The sequence below is a fragment of the Hylobates moloch genome, unplaced genomic scaffold, assembly GCF_009828535.3.
Source record: "Hylobates moloch isolate HMO894 unplaced genomic scaffold, HMol_V3 SCAFFOLD_6, whole genome shotgun sequence".
Taxonomy (NCBI): domain Eukaryota; kingdom Metazoa; phylum Chordata; class Mammalia; order Primates; family Hylobatidae; genus Hylobates; species Hylobates moloch.
This window is the reverse complement of record NW_026652281.1, coordinates 435,389-458,165: the sequence shown is the minus strand read 5'-3', so window position 1 is coordinate 458,165 and position 22,777 is coordinate 435,389. Positions and strand designations below refer to the sequence as shown.

At 50.4% G+C, this 22,777-nt stretch overlaps 1 protein-coding gene and 1 long non-coding RNA gene across 23 annotated transcripts in view; one reads left to right on the top strand and one right to left on the bottom strand.

Annotated features, from left to right (window-relative positions):
- Window positions 1-22,777, top strand: part of CDK10 (cyclin dependent kinase 10) — a 26,425-nt gene continuing 3,648 nt past the window's right edge. For 5 of the 22 annotated variants that reach the window (XM_058440336.1, XM_058440339.1, XM_032156144.2 and 2 more), the window contains exons 1-6: window positions 16,671-18,466; window positions 18,576-18,648; window positions 19,970-20,041; window positions 21,249-21,351; window positions 21,612-21,693; window positions 22,081-22,148. In XM_058440336.1, the coding sequence (XP_058296319.1) occupies window positions 18,359-18,466; window positions 18,576-18,648; window positions 19,970-20,041; window positions 21,249-21,351; window positions 21,612-21,693; window positions 22,081-22,148 (506 nt within the window). In that variant the 5' untranslated portion in view covers window positions 16,671-18,358. The other 17 variants (XM_058440340.1, XM_032156150.2, XM_032156142.2 and 14 more) reach the window with 16 other exon arrangements.
- On the bottom strand, window positions 11,871-15,994 carry LOC131383731 (uncharacterized). The gene is made up of 3 exons (XR_009213978.1): window positions 15,778-15,994; window positions 14,584-14,880; window positions 11,871-12,146 (listed from the first exon to the last, which is right to left on the bottom strand). It is a non-coding gene; the product is annotated as an uncharacterized LOC131383731 (long non-coding RNA).

Sequence of the window (22,777 nt, the reverse complement as noted above, 5' to 3'; positions counted from 1 at the left end):
TGCTCTCAGGGAGGGTGCACCAGATCTTCCCCACCCCGTGAGAAGCCGCGGCCCCTTCTCCAGTGCTGTCATGAAGGGTGGCACCCGGGCCGCCCACCCTGTGAGAAACTGCAGCCCTCTTCTCCAGTGCTCTCAGGGAGGGTGCACCAGGGCCACCCCACCTGGTGAGAAGCTGCAGCCCTTTTCTCCAGTGCTCTCGGGGAGGGTGCACCAGGCCCGCCCCACCCTGTGAGAAGCCATGGCCCCTTCTCCAGTGCCATTTGGTCTTGGCTTCCCCAGAGCTGCTAGCAGCTGGGTCGAGGCAAGAGTGACTGGCTCAGAGAGTGAGCTTTGTGGTATTGATAAATGAATAGTATGTTCATGTTGGAAGTGGCTGGCTGTGCGGAGTGATGGACAGCAGATGGCATCTCATTCTGATTCGCAGTGGGCAGTTAAAACACTTCCCTTTGTTTCAGAAGGAGACAGTGTGAATACCTGGAAGTTAAGTGAATAAGGTGCCCCCCAAACTTCAGGAAAGGGCCAGATTCTAAGAGCTAAATGTTAAGATGTAATGTTCCAGAACAAAGAGGTGCAGAGTCGCCTAATGGGGCCCCAGGGCTCCTAGCTTGACTGTAATCTGAGTCAGCTTATGAAAAGGTCCCAAAGAAGAATGTGGAATGTGTGCTGGGGGCGTGGGAAAGCCGTGGCACTGAGACTTTGGAAGTGGCCTTGCCAGCGCTGTCCTGTCTTTCTGGCCCACAGATAAGGGCTCCCAATTGAGGAAGGCCACGGAAGGGACCTGAACACAACGGCGTGAGACAAGTTATCTCATGTGGCTGCACCTCTCCAGTAACCCTCAGCTCAGGCTGGACTTTCCGCCTGTGTTGAGAATGCCCTGCCCCGTCTGGAAGCCTGATGCATGTAGTGACAGTGTGTTAGCTTTGTTCGTTTCTAGTCTGGCCAGCAGGCTTTGCATGTGATCTCCCATTGGCTTGCTTCAGTGGCCAACGGAGCCAGGGGTGTCCACCAGAGTCTTGGACACAGACTTCTCGGGTGCCAGCGGCAGGGAACCTGCTGCCTGCCACACACATACAATTTCTAATCCATACAGGCCTATGTAGTATATACACACATACACAGAGCCTTAGGAATTGTGAAAGGCCAATCAAAACTTGGGACCCTAATTTCACTCTGCCAAAAGAAAAAAAAATAAGGTGAAAGATGAATCATGCAAGAAACTGCTTCCTTTTTGTTCCTAAGCAGAGAGCTACCAATAAAAAGTTAAAGTTTCTCCACAGGTTGCTACTCTGTTCACCTTCTGTGAGGTGCCAAAAATTTTTTTTATTATTATACTCTAAGTTCTAGGGTACATGTGCACAACGTGCAGGTTTGTTACATATGTATACATATGCCATGTTGGTGTGCTGCACCCATTAACTCGTCATTTACATTAGGTATTTCTCCTAATGCTGTCCCTGTCCACTCCCCCCACCCCACGACAGGCCCCGGTGTGTGATGTTCCCCTTCCTGTGTCCAAGTGTTCTCATTGTTCAGTTCCCACCTATGAGTGAGAACATGCGATGTTTGGTTTTTTGTCCTTGCGATAGTTTGCTGAGAATGATGGTTTCCAGCTTCATTCATGTCCCTACAAAGGGCATGAACTAATCCTTCTTTATGGCTGCATAGTATTCCATGATGTATATGTGCCACATTTTCTTAATCCAGTCTATCACTGATGGGCATTTGGGATGGTTCCAAGTCTTTGGTATTGTGAATAGTGCCGCAGTAAACACACGTGTGCATATGTCTTTATAGCAGCATGATTTATAATCCTTTGGGTATATACCCAGTAATGGGATGGCTGGGTCAAATGGTATTTCTAGTTCTAGATCCCTGAGGAATCGCCACACTGTCTTCCACAATGGTTGACCTAGTTTACAGTCCCACCAACAGTGTAAAAATGTTCCTATTTCTCCACATCCTCTCCAGCACCTGTTGTTTCCTGACTTTTTAATGATCACCATTCTAACTGGTGTGAGATGGTATCTCACTGTGGTTTTGATTTGCATTTCTCTGATGGCCAGTGATGATGAGCATTTTTTCATGTGTCTGTAGGCTGCATAAATTTCTTCTTTTGAGAAGTGTCTGTTCATGTCCTTCACCCACTCCATCAAAAAGTGGGTGAAGTGCCAATGTACTGAGCACGAGACAAATACATAATTGACCCCTTTTGTCTTGTGGATTCAAGTATGTGACCACGCCCTCCCTCCTTCCCCTCCAGCCCCTTTCCCCTTTAAATACCGAAGCCCTCACCATCATCTTTGGAGGAAGGTACAGAGTTGGCTCTCACACGCACATCCTGAACTTTGGCCAAATAAACTTCTAAGGTGACTGATACCTGTCTCAGATACTTGTTGGCTTACAAAGTGGCCACCATGCAGGGACTCAGAGTGGAGGTGGCCCTGCCCTTTGACAGGTTTCCTCCTGGTGCTTAGGACCAGTTTGGGCTTTCTTTATTGCTCAGGACAATAGGACAATTTGCTGAGATCTGGGAGCCCCACCATTCTCCAGAGAATCTCTGATCTCCTGAAACTTGGTTGAGGTCTTAGGTTTATTTTGTGCACAACGCCTTTTCCTTTTCCGGTGTTTCACTTGCTTCCAACAAAGAAGGTGAGTTTTCCTGCTTCCATGATGATGGGGAGCAGGAGACTTCCCTGGAGTTTCAGCTCGGAAACATCTCGAGTTTTCCCTGATTCCAGGATGGGGGAGAGCAGTCTAAAGCCTGGGCCCCATTCCTAGGTAAGTAGCTGAATCGGGGTTCTGTCTTGGAAGTTCTCCTTAATGACTAGAGCTAACATTAACGACTGGCTGGTCTTCTTCTATTAGCATGCTCAGTAAGTGTACACATTGTGGGATTGTTTGTTTTGCTTAACTGCTTTTCTTTTATTTGCTTCTGTGTTTGCTGTTTTTGCTGTTTCAGTCTTTTTCCCGTTGGATTTGATGAAGTCTATTACACTTGGTCAAATCTGAAGCAAACTTCCAAGTTGTGGGAAACAAGCCTCTGAATTAGCTGAATTCCCACAGCTGGGAAAAAGGAAAAAAAGCCAGAACAAGGGAAAAATGATTTTGACCACCTGATGGGCTTTATTTGCATAACGAGGCCACCTTTTTCCAGCCATGCCACACTCGAAGAGTAAGTGCCATCACCTCACGCTGCAGTTGGGTAGGTAGAGTCCGCCGTTTTTCCACCAGGACAGCCCGGGTTTGGTTCCTACGTCCTTTCTGGTTTGAAATTTGTGTTACTTTTGAAATATCAGCAATTTGTCCCAGCTGAAATAAGGTAGTGAGATTTAAAGATTTAAAAGGATTTTCTTTTTTTTGAGACGGAGTCTCACTCTGTCACCCAGGCTGGAGTGCAGTGGCACGTTCTCAGCTCACTGCAACCTCTGCCGCCCGGATTCAGCCATTCTCCTGCCTCAGCCTCCCAAGTAGCTGGGATTACAGGCACCTGCCACCGTACCCGGCTAATTTTTGTATTTTTAGTAGAGACGAGGTTTCACCATCTTGACCAGGCTGGTCATGAACTCCTGATCTTGTGATCCACCCTCCTTGGCGTCCCAAACTGCTGGGATTACAGGCGTGAGCCACTGCGCTCAGTCAAGAGGATTTTTAAAAGGGCTTAATGGTCAAAAGTAAACTTAACTAAAAGCTAATATCCGACATATTTCAACATAGTAGCTTCATTAAGTCCGTATGCCACATACACATATAGAGACCCCTGTGTAGAAGAGAAGGCACCAGATTCCTTTTTGGGGAGAAACTTGTTTTTCTTATGGAACCCCAAGAGTGGAAACAGACATGTCCCTCTCAGATGTTAAATTGCTTGCTATTGTGTTACCTGATTTTTTTTTTCTAAAACAGTTGACACAGGACTTTTTGGGGTGCTGCTTCTCCAGCTGGAGGCCTCTGTGGCCGGTGGTGCCCCTACCCGGGTCTCCTGGGCTCCAGGCTTGGCCCTGGAGTACCCCGCCCACCTAGCCCGGCCGTGGGATCTGCACTCAGCCCATGGCTGGACCGCGCATGCGCAACCTGCTTCTGCCTTGAGCACTGGAGTCTGGACAAGGGGAATGTGGTGGCGCCCAAAACGTGGAGATGCCAGGAACCGCAGAGCCCCAAGGGTGTCACAGCTCGATTGTTCCCCGTGCCTGCGGTCTGGTGAGTGGGGATGTGTTACAGTGTCAGCCCCCGAAGGAACCACAGAGCCCCAAGGGTGTCGCAGCATGATTGTTCCCCCTGCCTGCAGTCTGGTGAGTGGGAGTGTTACATTGTCACTCCCCCGCTTTTTTTTTTTTTGAGATGGAGTCTCCCTCTGTCGCCAGGCCAGAGTGCAGTGGCACAGTCTCGGCTCACTGCAACCTCCGCCTCTTGGGTTCAAACGATTGTCCTACCTCAGCCTCCCAAGTAGCTGGAAGTACAGGTGTGTGCCACCATGGCCATGTAGGGACCAGCCCCACAGGGTCGGTGGGTCTCTCCCCGTGTGCGGCGACGAGAGAGTATAGAAATAAAGACACAAGACAAAGAGATAAAAGAAAAGGCATCTGGGCCCGGGGGACCACTACCACCAATGCGTGGAGACCGGTAGTGGCCCCGAATGTCTGGCTGCACTGTTGTTTATTGGATACAAAGCAAAAGGGGCAGGGTAAAGAGTGTGAGTCATCTCCAATGATAGGTAAGGTCACGTGGGTCACGTGTCCACTGGACAGGGGGCCCTTCCCTGCCTGGCAGCCAAGGCAGAGAGAGAGAGAAGACAAAGAGAAAGACAGCTTATGCCATTATTTCTACATATCAGAGACTTTTAGTACTTTCATTAATTTACTACTGCTATCTAGAAAGCAGAGCCAGGTGCACAAGATGGAACATGAAGGTGGACTAGCAATGCTGCTAGCATCAGAGGGAGCACAGCATCAGAGGGAGATGGTTAGGCCTCCAGATAACTGCAAGAAAGCCTGACTGGTGTCAGGCCCTCCACAAGAGGTGGAGGAGCAGAGTCTTCTCTAAACCCCACCCAGGGAAAAGGTGACTCCCTTTCCCGGTCTGCTAACTAGCGGGTGTTGTTTCTTGACACCTTTTGCTACCGCTAGACCACGGTCCGCCTGGCAACGGGCATCTTCCCAGACACTGGCGTCTCCGCTAGACCAAGGAGCCCTCTGGTGGCCCTGTCCAGGCATAACAGAAGGCTCGCACTCCTGTCTTCTGATGACACCTCACTATGTCCCCTCAGCTCCTATCTCTGTATGGCCTGGTTTATCCTAGATTATGATTATAGAGCGAGGATTATTATAATATTGGAATAAAGAGTAATTACTACCAACTAATGATTAATGATACTCATATATAATCATATCTAAGATCTATATCTGGTATGACTATTCTTGTTTTATATTTTATTATGCCGGAACAGTTCGTGTCTTCGGTCTCTTGCCTTGGCGCCTTGGGTGGCTTGCCGCCCACACGCCCAGCTAATTTTTTTTTTTTTTGAGACAGAGTTTCTCTCTTGTTGCCCAGGCTGGAGTACAATGGCACGATCTCAGCTCACCGCAACCTCTGCCTCCTGGGTTCAAGCGATTCTCTTGCCTCAGCCTCCCGAGCAGCTGGGACTACAGGCATGCACCACCATGCCCGGCTAATTTTTTGTATTTTTAGTAGAGACAGGGTTTCTCCATGTTGGTCAGGCTAATCTCGAACTCCCGACCTCAGGTGATCCGCACTCCTCGGCCTCCCAAAGTGCTGGGATTACAGGCATGAGCCACCGCACCCAGCCACTTTTTGTATTTTTAGTAGAGACAGAGTTTTACCATGTTGACCAGGATGGTCTTGATCTCTTGACCTTGTGATTCGCCCACGTCAGCCTCCTAAAGTGCTGAGATTACAAGTGTGAGCCACCAGGCCTGGCTGTCACCCCCTTTTTGAATCTGTGTTTCAGCAAGTCCCAAATTCTTCTCCTGTATCCAAGAAAAATGAAGTTATGCAGACACCCGGAGGGTGAACAGGACAAAGTTTTGCTGAGCAACAGAACAGTTCTCAGTGAAGAGGGAAGCTGAGGTGGGCAGCCCCCAGGCCCCCACTGAAGCCCCCACCATGCACAGCCTATGATTTTATGTTTGACTTGGCATTCTTTTTTTTTTTTGAGACAGAGTCTTGCTCTGTTGCCCAGGCCAGAGCGCAGTGGCATGATCTTGGCTCGCTGCAACCTCCGCCTCCCGGGATCAAGTGTTCTCCTGCCTCAGTTTCCTGAGTAGCTGGGATTACAGGTGCGCACCACCACACCTGGCTAATTTTTGTATTTTTAATAGAGACAGGATTTCACCATGTTGGTTAGGCTGGTCTTGGAACTCTTGACCTCATGATCTGCCTGCCTCGGCCTCCCAAAGTGCTGGGATTACAGGTAACATTCATTTTTAATGTCCCTCTAGCACACCCAGACTCTCCCTGTGTATTCTGAGATGTAAATTTTGCTATCTGATTTTTCACCTAAGAGTTCTTCCTTCGGTATGTCAATTTAGGGCTATCAAGCTGAAAATTGCCTAAGACAATGAAACAGGTTATCAGAAAACTGGAAGCTTAGGCCGGGCGCAACGGCTCACGCCTGTAATCCCAACACATTGGGAGGCCAAGGCGGGTGGATCACTTGAGGTCAGGAGTTTGAGACCAGCCTGGCCAAGATGGTGAAACCCCGTCTTTACTAAAAGTACAAAAATTATCTGGGTGTGATGGCACGCACCTGTAATCCCAGCTACTTGGGAGGCTGAGGCAGGAGAACCACTTGAACCTGGGAGGCGGAGGTTGCAGTGAGCTGAGATTGCGCCATTGTACTCCAGCCTGGGCAACAAGAGCGAAACTCCATCTTAAAAAAAAAAAAAAAGCCAGGCATGGTGGCGGGTGCCTGTAATCCCAGCTACCCAGAAGGCTGAGGCAGGAGAATCTCTTGATCCCAAGAGGTGGAGTTTGCAGTGAGCTGAGACTGTGCCACTGTACGCCAGCCTCGGTGACGGAGTGAGACTCCAACTAAAAAAAAAAAAAAAAGATTGAAGGAAAGAAATTGGAAGTTTAAAATAGTAGAAAAAAAAGAACGGGTCTTATGCATCTTCTGTGTGTCTAATAATCTATCTATGAGTCATGTATATAATGTTTCACTACCAAAAATATATAAAAAAGAGTTTTATTTAATTGGGTTAAAGGGAAAAAAAGCACTTAAATACTGTATCAGAAAAATATAAACTTTTTTTTTTTTTTGACACAAGAGTTTTGCTCTGTCGCCCAAGCTGGACTGCAGGGGCGCGATCTTGGCTCACTGCAAGCTCTGCCTCCTGCGTTCACGCCATTCTTCTGCCTCAGCCTCCCAAGTAGCTGGGACTACAAGAGCCTGCCACCATGCCCAGCTAATTTTTTGTATTTTTAGTAGAGATGGGGTTTCACCATGTTACCCAGGATGGTCTCGATCTCCTGACCTCGTGATCCACCTGCCTCAGCCTCCCAAAGTGCTGGGATTACAGGTGTGAGCCACCATGCCTGGCCAGAAAAATAGAAATCTTAAGCCCAAATGCTTTTTCAGGTTCATGTGACTTAAGTAAATCCTTAAAAAATAAGCTAGCTTTAAAATTATTGGTAAAATAAAATTAGAAATGTCTTCAGAATTGTCAACATACATTATTGTTTAGATTTATTGGTAAAGGAGTTTAATATTTGTCATTACGAGATATTGTAAGTTGTCAAAATTTGGCATGAGGGTTATAAGGCTTGCAACACAAAAGGGAATTATGTTTGACTAATTTTTTGATAAATAAGGCATTTAGTATTGTTTAATGGGAAGAGATAAATCCTGAGTTATAAGCAAAAAAAAAAAAAAAAAAGAGGAACATTTATTTAACCAGAAGGTTCTTACTTAGGTAAACACCTAAAATTCACAGGCTATAAAAATGGTTAGGCCGGGTATGGTGGCTCACGCCTGTAGTCCCAGCACTTTGGGAGTCCGAGGTTGGCGGATCACCTCAGATCAGGAGTTCAAGATCAGCCTGGCCAACATGGTAAAACCCTGTCTCTACTAAAAATACAAAAATCAGCTGGGCATGGTTGCAGGTGCCTGTAATCCCAGCTACTTGGGAGGCTGAGGCAGGAGAATCGCTTGAACCCAGGAGGTGGAGGTTGCAGTGAGCCAAGATCGCACCATTGTACCCCAACCTGGGCAAAAAGAGCAAAACTCTGTCTCAGAGAAAAAAAAAAAAAATGTTTAACAGAGAAGTAACTTTAAATGAAGACTACCACAGTTTTCTTTCCTTTTTCTTTTTTTTGCGGGGGGACAGAGTTCACTCTGTTGCCCAAGCTGGAACGCGATGGTGTGGTCTCGGCTTACTGCAACCTCTGCCTCCCAGATTCAAGAGATTCTCCCACCTCAGCCTCCCAAGTAGCTGGGATTACAGGTGCCTGTAACCACGCCGGGCTAATTTTTAAAAAAATATTTTTATGGGAGGCTGAGGCGGGAGAATGGTGTGAATCTGGGAGGCGGAGCTGCACCACTGCACTGCAGCCTGGGCAACAGAGTGAGACTCCATCTGAAAAAAAAAATTTTTTTTAAATAAATATATAATTACAGATGTAAAGATAGTTACAAGGAGGTATTTTTAGTATGAAAAAAGGAAAATAATTTCATATGAGAAAGAATCTTGTATGGTAAATTTTTGTTCTAAAATGGCTGGTTATTTTGGAAAGAGGGATGTTCAGGGTAAAACAGGAAGTCCAAGTATATCATAAATGGTTTCTGTAAGTTTTGTTAAAGTTTGTAAAAATGATCAACCTGCCTCGGCCTCCCAAAGTGCTGAGATTACAGGTGTGAACCACCGCACCCAGACTTAGGGCCTTATTTTTTTATTTTTATTTTTTTAGATGGAGTCTTGTTCTGTCACCCAGACTGAAGTGCAGTGGTGTGATCTCGGCTCACTGCAACCTCTACCTCCCAGGTTCAAGCAATTCTCCTGGCTCAGCCTCCCAAGTAGCTGGGATCACAGACACACACCACCACGCCTGGCTACTTTTTGTATTTTTAGTAGAAACAAGGTTTTGCCATGTTGGTCAGGCTGGTCTTGAACTCCTGACCTCAAGTGATCCGCCAGCCTTGGCCTCCCAAAGTGCTAGGATTACAAGTGTGAGCCACCACACCCAGCCTGAAAATTATATCTTATGGTCAAGATGTTTACAATTTAATAGATTTGTTTATAAAATTTTAGAGAGATATAATTGGCCTTATGCTGTCTTTATCTTTTGAGAAATTCCCTCAAAGATTAAAGATTTCTACATTTTTTTTTTAATCTTTTAGTTATCTCAGCACCATAAGAAAGGTAAAAACAGAAAAAAAATAAGAAAATAAAAAAAGAGAAATCTGTGAGTTATCACTGTGGCTAAGTGAATGAGTTATTTTACAAAGACCTGTGATCCTATTTAGTGATAGCAACTGTTTTAAAACTTTTTCTAGGCCAGGCACGGTGGCTCACACCTGTAATCCCAGCACTTTGGGAGGCGGAGGTGGGCGAATCAAGAGGTCAGGCAATCGAGACCGTCCTAGCTAACATGGTGAAACCCTGTCTCTACTGAAAATACAAAAAAATAGCTGAGTGTGGTTACAGGTGCCTGTAGTCCCAGCTACTCAGGAGACTAAGGCAGGAGAATGGCATGATCCCGGAAGGTGGAGCTTGCAGTGAGCCGAGATTGTACCACAGCACTCCAGCCTGGGTGACAGAGCAAGACTCTGTCTCAAAAAAAAAACAAACAAAAAAAAACAGTTTTTATATTTGACAAACTTTCCAAAATCAAATTCTTTCTTCAGTCCTCATTAATTTTTTTGTGTGTGTGTCTGATGGAGCACACTCTGTTGCCCCAGCTGGAGTGCATTGGCACAATCTCGGCTCACTGCAACCTCCACCTCCCAGGTTCAAGCGATTCTCCTGCCTCAGCCTCCCAAGTAGCTGGAACTGCAGGTGCCTGCCACCACACCCGGCTAATTTTTGTATTTTTTTTTCTTTTTGAGACAGAGTCTTGCTCTGTCACCGAAGCTGGAGTGCAGTGGCACGATCTCAGCTCACTGCAAGCTCCACCTCCTGCATTCATACCATTCTCCTGTCTCAGTCTCTCGAGTAGCTGGGACTACAGGTGCCCACCGCCACGCCCAGCTAATTTTTTTGTATTTTTTAGTAGAGACAGGGTTTCACTGTGTTAGCCAAGATGGTCTCGATCTCTTGACCTCGTGATCCATTCACCTCGGCCTCCCAAAGTGCTGGGATTACAGGAGTGAGCTGCCACGCCCGGTCTCCCACGGTGCTGGGATTACAGGCATGAGCCACTGCGCCCAGCCTCCCAGGGTGCTGGGATTACAGGCGTGAGCCACTGCACCCGGCCTCCCAGGGTGCTGGGATTACAGGCGTGAGCCACTGCGCCTGAAGTCCAAAAAGAGATATATGGCTTATTTGGTATAATGAAATCACACAGGAAGCATTGTTAAAGGTGAAATGGTGTTTTTCTTGGGATTATATTTATATAAATGTGTTGTTAGTGTGTGTTCCAAAATTGTATGAGATGCATGTGATTCTGATACATCTTAGTATATGGTATTAGTAGTAATTATGATTATTATGTAAAATTGTTGTATGCCACATAAGTAACTAAATTTGCTTGTCAATTATGTCGGTTTTTTTTCTTTTTACTGAGACACAGTCTTGCTCTGTGGCCCAGGCTGGAGTGCAGTGTTGCAATCTTGGCTCACTGCAACCTCTGCCTCCCGGGTTCAAGCAATTCTCATACTTCAGCCTCCAGAGTAGCTGGACTGCAGGCACATGCTACCACGGCCAGATAATTTTTGTATTTTTAGTAGAGACGAGGTTTTTTTTTTTTTTTTGAGACCGAGTTTTGCTTTTGTTGCCCAGGCTTGGAGTGCAATGGCGCAATCTCGGCTCACTGCAACCTCCACTTCCTGGGTTCAAGCAATTCTCTTGCCTCAGCCTCCCAAGTAGCTGGGATTACAGGCATACACCACCATGTCTGGCTAATTTTGCATTTTTTTAGTAGAGACAGGGTTTCACCATGTTGATCAGACTCGTCTAAAACTCCTGACCTCAAGTGATCCACCTGCCTCATTCTCCCAAAGTGCTGGGATTAAAGGTGTGTGCCACTGTGCCCGGCCAAGACAGGGTTTTGCCATGTTAGCCAGGGAGGTCTCAAACTCCTCGCCCGGCTAATTTCTTGTATTTTTAGTAGAGACGGGGTTTCACCGTGTTAGCCAGGATGGTTTCGATCTCCTGACCTCGTGATCTGCCCCCCTCATCCTCCCAAAGTGCTGGGATTACAGGCATGAGCCACCGTGCCCAGCCAAAAACTTTTTTAACTTTGAGCTATTTGCAGCTTTTAGCAATTGAGTAAAGTACACTCCTGTGAGGAAGATTTGGAACATACTTGTTTTTTTTGTTTGTTTTTTATATTTTGCTTGAGTAGCATATTTCTTTCTGATTTCTCCAAAAATTGGGAACTATTTGTGAGCGCTATTTAAAAAAAAAAACTTTTCCCTCTCCCTTCCCCTATTTGTATTCTAATGTCAATATAACGATGTGTGCATGTGCAGTAACCATCTGTTTTCTCTTGTAGTAGGACATAGAGACACTGCATATTTTACCAAGGCTTTGACTGGAATGGCATGCTTTCAAATATAAACAGACTGCTGTAAGGAATCAAAGTTGACTTATAGTGCCCATCAAAGCCCTTGGGAAAACTGGCTTCATACTGTATCCACCCAGTGGATTCTTCTTGCCCAGATGGAGCCAGTGTATCAAGGTAGGGAAACTGCAATAGAGAAAGGGTTTAATTCACAGAGACAGGTGAATGGGAGACCAGAATTTGATGATTACTGAAATCAGTCTCCGCAAGAATTCAGGGACTAGGGTTTTCCAAAGGTAGCTTGGGGGAAGGGGTGGGATCGCTAGGCAATGGGTGCTGCTGCTGATGGGTTGCGGGGGCGGGGCGCCATCGTAGGGTGTGAGACAGGATCCTCCCGTGTGCTGAATCACTTCTGGGTGGGGCTACAGGAGTAGTTGGCAGGTCCAGGTGGAGCCATCATCAGTCAGTGGGTCCTGTTGGAGCCGTCGGTATCAAACATGCAAAAAACCCTTGAGAGATACTGCAAGAGGCCAGTCTTGGGTAACAACAGCGTCGTTATCTGCAGGACCTCTGGAATAGTGGCTGATAATTGTTTATGTCTGCATCTTAGCAGAATTCAGGCTCCTCTCCTCTCCCTAGCCTGGTGGCCCCTCATTAGTTTTACAAATACAGTTGAGTTTTGGGGAGGGGCTATTATTTAAACTATAAATGTCTCCCAAAGCTAGCCCAAGAATAACTGAAGGCAGCTTGAAGGCTAAAGGTCAAAGGAGGTTTGGCTAGATCTGATCTTCCCCAAATGGCATAATTTTCTCAATGATACAATCTTTGTGGCCAGGCGCGGTGGCTCACGCCTGTAATCCCAGCACTTTGGGAGGCCGAAGCGGACAGATCACGAGGTCAGGAGATCGCGACCATCCTGGCTAAGACAGTGAAACCCCGTCTCTACTAAAAATATAAAAAAAATTAGCCGGGCGTGGTGGTGGGTGTCTGTAGTCCCAGCTACTCGGGAGGTTGAGGCAGGAGAATGGTGTGAACCCGGGAAGCAGAGCTTGCAGTGAGCCGAGATCGTGCCACTGCACTCCAGCCTGGGCGACAGCGAGACTCCGTCTCAAAAAAAAAAAAAAAAAAAGCCTACATGGTAAATATTTATTCTTGCTACAGTTGATACAAATAACCAGGCTAAGTACAATAAGACTAAAACTTATTCTGAAAACAAATCAGTACTACCTGATTTCACTTTGGTAAAAATAGGAGACTAGAGAGAGAAAAATTGTTTCAAAATAAACTATAATATACCTGTTATTAGATTCTAGCCTTGCCTAAGATTTTTCAACTTTTATTATTTTCTCTTTTTTTGTTTATTTGTTTTTTGAGACAGGGTCTCGCTCTGTCACCCAGGCAGTGGCTTGGTATCAGTTCACCGCAACCCCTGCCTCCTGGGTTCAAGTGATTCTCGTGCCTCAGCCTCCCGAGTAGCTGGGATTATTGGTGTGCACCACTATAGCTAGCTCATTTTTTTGTATTTTTAGTAGAGATGCGTTTCACCATGTTGGCCAGGCTAGTCTCGAACTCCTGACCTCGTGATCCACCCACCTCAGCCTCCCGAAGTGCTGGGATTACAGGCATGAGCCACCACGCCCGGCCAAAGCTCTGCTTTTCTTAAAGCTCGGTGAACGAAAGCTAGACAACTTAAACCTCAGAAGAGAATAATGGTAATCTATTTATATACATAAACCACTTTCATGCCTGCCTGCTGTGTATGGACTTCAGAGGAACACAGCCTATATCAGTTTTCTAGGATTGTTCTCTCCCCGGGCTCTTTTTTTGTTTTCTTTCTTCTTCCCTCTGTTTTCCTCCCTCCCTCTATCCCTCCCTCCCTCCCTTCCTTCCTTTCACAAACTCTCACTCTGTTACCCAGGCTGGAGTGCAGTGGCACAATTTCGGCTCACTGCAACCTCCGCCTTCCGGGTTCAAGCGATTCTCCTGCCTCAGCCTCCCGAGTAACTGGGACTATAGGCAACCACCACCACACCCAGCTAATTTTGTTAGTTTTAGTAGAGACGGGGTTTCACCATGTTGGCCAGGCTGGTCTCGAACTCCTGACATCAAGTGATCTGCCTGCCTCGGCCTCCCAAAGTGTTGGGATTACAGGGGATTACAGGCATGAGCCACTGTGCCTGGTCACAACACCCGCATTTTCTTTTCTTTTCTTTTTTTTTTGAGACAGAGTCTCACTCTGTCGCCCAGGCTGGAGTGTAGTGGTGTAATCTTGGCTCACTGCAAGCTCTGCGCCACGGGTTCACACCATTCTCCTGCCTCAGCCTCCCGAGTAGCTGCGACTACAGGCACCTGCCACCATGCCTGGCTAATTTTTTGTATTTTTTAGTGGAGATGGGGTTTCACTGTGTTAGCCAGGATGGTTTCTATCTCCTGACCTTGTGATCCGCCCGCCTCGGCCTCCCAGAGTGCTAGGATTACAGGCATGAGCCACCCGCCCGGCCAACACCCCCATTTTCTATACCACACTCAACTCCCCCATTTTCTACGTGCTGATCAAAACCAATCTGAAAGGAGTCTAGGTCTGGCTGTGGGCTGTTGGGAACAGGCCCCCCAATCTGGCCATAAACAAAATCTCTGCAGCACTGTGACATGCTCATGATGGCCATGACGCCCACGCTGGAAGGTTCTCAGTTTACCGGAATGAGGGCAAGGAATACCTGGCCCACCCAGGGCGGAAAACCGCTTAAAGGCGTTCCTGAACCACAAACAATAGCATGAGCAATCTGTGCCTTAAGGACGTACTCCTGCTGTAGATAACTAGCCAGACCCATCCCTTTATTTTGGCTTATCCCTTTATTTCCCGTAAGAAATGCTTTTAGTTAATCTATAATCTATAGAAACAATGCTTACCACTGGCTTGCTGTCGGTAAATATGTGGGTAAATCTCTGTTCCAGGTTTTCAGCTGATTTCCCACTCCACACCCTATATTTCTGTATGTGTGTGTCTTCAATTCCTCTAGTGCCGCGGGGTTAGGGTCTCCACGACCGAGCTGGTCGTGCATTGGTTTGGGCCCTGCTTGCTCTACTGGATGTCAACAGTGAAGCCAGATTAGAGGACACGTTGGCTGCCCCAGTCCTGGACCTGGATGAGCGGCACTTCCTAAACATTCCACGTCACCTTTTCTTCCTCCACCTTCCAGGGCTGGGCTGTGAAAGAAATTGGAGAGGCAGGTGCCTTGTGAGAGCAGCTTCTACCACCCTCGGAAGTCAGGTCTTCCATGAGTGAGGGGAGGTATCTACTTTGCCAGACCTCGTTAGAGAATGCTGACATAGCTGCCTCTTCTCGCCCAGAAGCTAAGCCTGAATGCCACCCCTCACAGAGCTTCTCTCCTGTCTTTCACTTGCTGCTGCTTATTTCTGTCACAGAACTTGACAGCATGGACATCGGCACTTGTTTCCTTCAGTCTCCCGGAGTCCCCATGTCCCGAACACAGATGAGGCACCCAAATGCCTGCTGAAGCCACATCCCTGGATCAAGTGACCTGACCCTCACCTGGAGGACCTTCACCTTCACCTCTCACCTGGAAGACTCTTTCACCTGGAGGACCGCCCCACCTGAAGGACTCCCTACTGGAGGACCCTCTTACCTGGGGGACCCCCTCACCTGAAGGACCCTCTCACCTGGAGGACCCTCTCACCTGGAGGACCCTCCTACCTGGAAGACCCCTCACCTCAGGGACCCTGTTACGTGGAAGACCCCTCACTTGGGGGACCCCCTCACCCGAAGGACCCTCTCACCTGGAGGACCCTCTTACCTGGAAGACCCCTCACCTGGGGGACACTCTTACCTGGAAGACCCCTCACCTGGGGGACCCTCTTACCTGCAAGACCCCTCACTTGGAGGACCCCCTCACCTGAAGGATCCTCTCACCTGGAGGACCCTCTCACCGGGAGGACTCTCTTACCTGGAAGATCCCTCACCTGGGGGACCCCCCCACCTAGAGAATCCTCTCACCTGGAGGACCCTCCCCCTCCACCTGGAGGACTTCCCCACATGAAGGACTCCCACCTGGAGGACCTTCTTACCTGGGGGACCCCTCTCACCTGGAAGACCTTCACCTGGATAATCGCCGTGGCCTCCCACTACGGCGCAGCCGAGTCGGGTGCCCGGGCTTCACCCTAAAATAAGGCCCGAACTGCAGCAGTCGGAGCCGGTCCCTGGAACCAAGCGCCTAGGGCGGACTCGCGGGAGCGTCTCTTGGTAACCGTTGCTAAGGAGAGGAAGCCCGGGAAGGAGCCTTTGCGCCTGCGCCGCGGGGCCGTCCGCGTCTGCGCCTGCGCGCGAGAGGCGGGGCCAGCGCTCGGCATGGCGGAGCCAGATCAGGAGTCCGAGCAGATCCGTCTGAAGTGTATTCGTAAGGAGGGCTTCTTCACGGTGCCTCCGGAACACAGGGTGCGCGGGGTACCACCCGGGCAGCTCTGCCCGCCTCGCTAGCGGCACTGTTCGGCTAGGTCTGGGGAGTCTCGTGTCGCGCTGCCGCGCCGAGGCTTCCGGCACGGGCGGGAACGACAGTCCCAGAGTTCCCCGCGGCGGGGGCGGAACCCGGGGTGGGGCGGGCTCGGGACCCCGACAGCCGGTCCCCGGAGATCTGGGGGGCCGGGGCGGGCTCAGGGATGCCTCGCGCCCGCGGAGAGACGGGCCCGCGACGTGGGAAGAGCAGGCTCCGGGCTCCAGCTCTGGCACTGCTGAGTTCAGCGCCCGCGCTGGGCTTTGCAGGCTGAGCCGCGAGCCGCTTGTTTCTGGGGAGAATTTACTTGCGCGACGAGTTGAAGCTTGAAGGCTCCCGCTGGGCTTGGGCTGCATCGAGCGGGGTCCAGCGCTGCCTGGCGGCTTCACGCGAGCCCTGGGCGCGGCCCTTGCAGAGGTGCCGGTGCCTCCCTCTGCAGAGACCAGGAGGGAGCCTCGGAGCGTTGGGCGATGTTGCCCAGGTGCACGGCTGGTGGGGGCGGAGAGGCCTGAACTTTGGCCGCTGGTCTGTGTTTTAACTGCTAGCTGGTGCTCTGAGAGACTAAGCCACGTGTTCAGTAAGAATCATTAACAGCTCGTGGCTGGATGACAACAGGAACCACACTTGGCTCATTCAGACGTGCAGCAAGCGCTCACCGCGCTGACAGCCCTGTGCTGGACTCTGGGGTGAAGTAGGGAGTTGGCCTTTCCTTTTTTTTTTTGGAGACAGGGTCTCGCGCTCTCTCCCAGGCTAGAATGCAGGGCGTGATGACGGCTCAGTGCATCGTCAGCCTCCTGGGCTCAAGTGATCTTCCCGCCTCAGCCTCCCAAGTGCCGGAATTACAGGCGTGAGCCGCCGCGCCCAGCCTGGCCTGGCATTTCTTTGAGTTCAGGAAGTGTGACAGGGATTTGGACACCCAGAAATAAGAAGGGTGTCGAGAAGAGCACAAGCAGAGGATGTGAGAAGGGGGATTAAGGCGGGAAAGGGAGGTTGAGACTAGGCCATCAGTGAGTGCCAGGCCAGATGCTTCTGACTCGGTCCCCAGGTGTCAGGAAGGAATCAAACTGAGGACAAATGCGGCCAGTGGCTCACACTTGTAGTCTCAGCAATCTGGGAGGCTGAGGTGGGAGGATTGCTTGAGCCCAGGTTTGAGACTGAGGGTTAAGAGAAGAGAAGCAGGGAAATGGGGGCTGTGAGGTTTCAAACCTTGCTACGTGTGCTTTTTTTTTTTTTTTTTGAGACGGAGTCTCTCTCTGTCACCCAGGCTGGGGTGCAGTGGCACATTCTCGCCTCACTGCAAGCTCCACCTCCCGGGTTCACGCCATCCTCCTGCCTCAGCCTCCCAAGTAGCTGGGACTACAGGCGCCCGCCACCACGCCCGGCTAATTTTTTCATATTTTTAGTAGAGACGGGGTTTCACTGTGTTAGTCAGGGTGGTCTAGATCTCCTGACCTCGTGATCCGCCCACCTCAGCCTCCTAAAGTGTTGGGATTACAGGCGTGAGCCCCTGCGCCCAGCCTACATGTGCTTCTTAGATCCATGGAGAAGGGTACAGACTACTAGTTCCGAGACCCCGAAATACAGGGCCTCAAGTAAGATGATGCCTTTTTTCACTCTCCTCTAACATTCTGGAGAGAAGCAGTTGTTTTGCACAGGTGGGCCAGGCGTTCTGGTTCCCTTTGTCTTCCCGTCACTGAGGTGAGAGGTGAAAGCATCCTTCCACCTGGAAGTAACACGGTCCCTTCAGCTCACATCCCAAGGCCAGATGCCACTGCGTAGCGTTTCATAACTTACAGGAGGTAGTGATACAGGGATGCTGGGACAGCAGCCTCTGCCACAGATGTATTTTTGTATGTGGGATTGAAAGGGAGTATCTAAGTGGCTGCCTCTGATATTTCTTTCAAAGCATTCGCCCAGTATTGTCACCACCTTTTCTCATCAGAAAAGCCCAAGAGGCGGGGCACGGTGGCTCACGCTTGTAATCCCAGCACTTTGGGAGGCCAAGGCGGGCAGATCACTTGAGGTCAGGAGCTCCAGACCAGCCTGGCCAACATGGTGAAACCCCGTCTCTACTAAAAATAGAAAATTAGCCGGTTGTGGTGGTACATGCCTGTAATCCCAGCTACTCAGGAGGCTGAGGCCGGAGAATCACTTGAACCCAGGAGGCGGAGGTTGCGATGAACCGAGATCTTGTCACTGCACCCAGCCTGGGCAACACAGCAAGACTCAGTCTCAATAAAAGAAAAAAAAAAAAAAGCCCAAACGTGTGGTTGCCTTTCTGTTTGGTGAGCAAGACGTGAGTGGGCTCCCTAGTACAAATTCCATTTGAAATTTCCTCAGTAGTTGTTCCATCAGCTGCCAAATTTCCACACTGGCAACACCCTTCTTTTTCAGCTGGGACGATGCCGGAGTGTGAAGGAGTTTGAGAAGCTGAACCGCATTGGAGAGGGTACCTACGGCATTGTGTGTGAGTGGCCAAGGCCAGGACGTGTAGCCGCAGCTCGTGGCTGTGACAGAGTGTGGGATGAGATTGTCGAAGCAGCAGCCGCGTTGGGGCTGAAAGGGACTCAGACCCTGTGCTCTGAACCAGGGCAGAAACTTGTTCAGGAACTTTAATTCCTGATGTAGTTATCACAAACGTTATACCATTTCTGGATAAATGGAAGCATCCAGTTGCTAACACCCATAATGCAAATGTGTCACTGCAGAGTAGAGAGAACCGTTAGAGAAACAAAATACAGAACTTTCCAGAAGCAGCAGGAGCTGGACACGGTGCGCATGTCTATAACCTCAGCAACTCTGGAGGAGTCACCTGAGCCCAGTGTTTTTTCTTTTTGTTTGTTTTTGAGATGGGTCTTGCTCTGTTGCCCAGGCTGGAGTGCAGTGGCATAATCATAGCTCACTGCAGCCTCGACCTCCCAGGCTCAAGTGATCCTCCCACCTCAGCCTCCTGAGTATCTGGGACCACAAGAGTACATAAGCACACCCAGCTAATTTTTAAATTTTTGGTAGAGATGGGATCTCCCTATGTTGCCCAGGCTGGTCTTGAACTTTTGGGCTCAAATGATCCTCCTGCCTTAGCCTCCTAAAGCACTGGGATTACAGGTGTGAGCCACTGCACCTGGCCAAGTCTCGGAGTTTGAGGCTGCAGTGAGCTGTGATCGCCCCACTGCACTCCAGCCTTGGCAACAGAGTGAGACCCTGTCTCAAAAAAACAAAAACATCACACACAACTGAAGCTTATAACAGCTGTGAAATTGGCATAGGTCATTCTGGAAGCTGCACACATTAGGACGATGTTTTCTAGAGCCACCTTCACACAAAATAAGGTTTGCTTTTTTCTACATAGAGTACCTTATTTGCTTTTAGGACATTACAAGAGAGCACAAAGCAGTGATCTGCATGCTAAGGAGGACACGGAGAGTATGGAGCCACAGAACTGAGTGGCTGGAGGCGAGGGTCCAGCACAGAGCAAAGTTGGACACCCCCTGCCCAGTTCAAATGAGGAAATCTCCCAGGGAGCACGCGTCTCGGGCTAGGGGTGTTGCACACAGTGAGGACCGAGTGTCACGCGTCTCGGGCTAGGGGTGTTGCACACAGTGAGGACCGAGTGTCACGCGTCTCGGGCTAGGGGTGTTGCACACAAGTGAGGACTGAGTGTCACTGGGCGTGAGGTTGTCAGAGGAAAGAACGGGGACCCCGTGGCTCAGGGAGAGGCTCCCGTGCAGTGCTAGGGAGCCCACGAGGGGCATCGAGATGATGTCGTCACCGATGCATTTCCATTCCAGATCGGGCCCGGGACACCCAGACAGATGAGATTGTTGCGCTGAAGAAGGTGCGGATGGACAAGGAGAAGGATGGTGAGCAGGAAAATGGGGTGTTGGGACCTCGCACTAGGAGGAGGCAGAAGGGTGTGAGTTACCTGAAGTTTCCTCAGGGTGACTGCACGGTGGTTGTGGGGGGGGGCCAGCCTCTGGGAGGGTTCTGGTGTGGCCCAGCACGTCACCCCCAGGTCCACACGCAGCCTCAGCTGTCTGCCCGGTGTGCTTTGCGGTCTCCATCCCCTGCTCTCCCTCCTGTCTGGGGAGCCCACCTCACTGCAGGCTCATCTCTTTTTTTTTTTTCTTTTTTTCAGACGGAGTCTCGCTCTGTCGCCCAGGCTGGAGTGCAGTGGCTCAATCTCGGCTCACTGCAAGCTCCGCCTCCTGGGTTCACACCATTCTCCTGCCTCAGCCTCCCGAGTAGCTGGGACTACAGGCACCCACCACCAGGCCCGGCTAATTTTTTGTATTTTTAGTAGAGACGGGGTTTCACTGTGTTAGCCAGGATGGTCTCGATCTCCTGACCTCATGATCCGCCCGCCTCGGCCTCCCAAAGTGCTGGGATTACAGGTGTGAGCCACCGCGCCCGGCCTCACCGCAGGTTCATCTCTACTGTCCCCTCCACCCCTAGCACCTGCCTGTGCAGGCAGGGCCCTGCCATGCCCCAGATGGATGTCCACGGTGGTTAGAGAGGTGCCGATTCGTATTTGGTCAAGGAAGAGTTAAAAGTACTTATTGGGCCGGGGGCAGTGGCTCACACCTGTAATCCCAGCACTTTGGGAGGGTGAGGCAGGCGGATCACCTGAGGTCGGGAGTTCGAGACCAGCCTGACCAACATGGAGAAACCCCCATCTCTACTAAAAGTACAAAATCAGCCGGGCGTGGTGGCACATGCCTGTAATCCCAGCTACTAGGGAGGCTAAAGCAGGAGAATTGCTTGAACCCGGGAGGCGGAGGTTGCGGTGAGCCGAGATGGCGCTATTGCACTCCTGCCTGGGCAACAAGAGTGAAACTCCGTCTCAAAAAAAAAAAAAAGCTTATTGGGGTCGCCCCGATTCTCCCTGAGGTGGGGACACTGCAGCACCTGGTATCAGGTGTTCAGCTTATTGGGGTCGCCCCGATTCTCCCTGAGGTGGGGACACTGCAGCATCTGGTATCAGGTGTTCAGGAAGCCCAAGAGTGGCCGGGGTTGGGGCTTCCCTGCCATTACTGGGGTGGGGCTCGCTGAGGCCGCCTCCCTCCCCAGGCATCCCCATCAGCAGTTTGCGGGAGATCACGCTGCTGCTCCGCCTGCGTCATCCGAACATCGTGGAGCTGAAGGAGGTGGTAGTGGGGAACCACCTGGAGAGGTACGTGGTGTCCTGGTCTGTGCATTGGGCCCTAGGGAGCATGTATCTTGGGCTAGAGGTGTTGCACAGAACCAGGACTGAGTGTCACCGGGCATGAGGTTGTCAGAGAAGAGATGACCCCACCTCACTGCCTGGCTCAGCCCGTTGTCTGAGGGGGACACAGGTTGTCCTGCCCATGTCCCCTCCTGCAGCAGGGGAGGCTCCACTTTGAGCCCTTAGGAGAAGGCCGGAGGGTGGCATGCATTTTCTGTTTCCTCCAGCATCTTCCTGGTGATGGGTTACTGTGAGCAGGACCTGGCCAGCCTGCTGGAGAATATGCCAACACCCTTCTCGGAGGCCCAGGTGCGTGGCAGAGGGGCCTGGGGTCGGGGAATGGGCTTCATGGGCCCTTGCGGTGCACATTTATAACGAAACAGGGCACCTGGGGACTTGCAGAGTGGCTGCTGCGTCTGCCTCCACCTCCCAGTGTCTCAGCGAGCTTCATTGAGGTGGAATTCCTGTGGTGGGGGCATCTCCTGGGAGCAGGTAGCCCTGGGGCTGAGAGCCTTGTGAGGGCACTAGTTTCCTGGGCTGTTGGGAACGGGCAGTCCAGGGCCGAGAGCCTTCTGAGGGCACTGCTTTCCTGGGCTGTTGGGACTGCTAGTCCTGCTGGCCAGTGTGGGTGTGGCAGGGCCCGGCCGGGCTTCCCTGCAGGCTCACCCTGACTGGTACCTCTGACCCTCTGCACAGGTCAAGTGCATCGTGCTGCAGGTGCTCCGGGGCCTCCAGTATCTGCACAGGAACTTCATTATCCACAGGTGGGTGACAGCTAGGTCGAGTTGGAAGCACAAATTCGGCTGAGGCCTGACTCTGCTGCCTCCTGTGGAAAGTTACTAAAAGCTCAAGGGTTCCCACCTGCAGCAGCCTGCCCACTGCTTGCACTCCATTTGTGTTTTTTTCTAAAATATAGAGTCTCTCTGTGTTGCCCAGGCTGGTCTCAAACACTTGGGCTCAAGTGATCCACCCACCTTGGCCTCCCAAAGTGTGGGATTACAGGTGGGAGCCACCTCGACCGGCCATGCACTCCCATTTTTAAAAGGCCCAAACATTAAGAGCATGTAGGAGTTAATGAAAAAAAAATAATAAAGATACTAGGCCGGGCGCGGTGGCTCACGCCTGTAATCCCAGCACTTTGGGAGGCCGAGGCGGGTAGGTCACGAGGTCAGGAGATGGAGACCATCCTGGCTAACACAGTGAAACCCCGTGTCTACTAAAAATACAAAAAAATTAGCTGGGCGAGGTGGCGGACGCTTGCAGTCCCAGCTATGCAGGAGGCTGAGGCAGGAGAATGGCGTGAACCCAGGGGGGTGGAGTCTGCAGTGAGTGGAGATCGCGCCACCGCACTCCAGCCTGGGTGAAAGAGAGAGACTCCGTCTCAAAAAAAAAA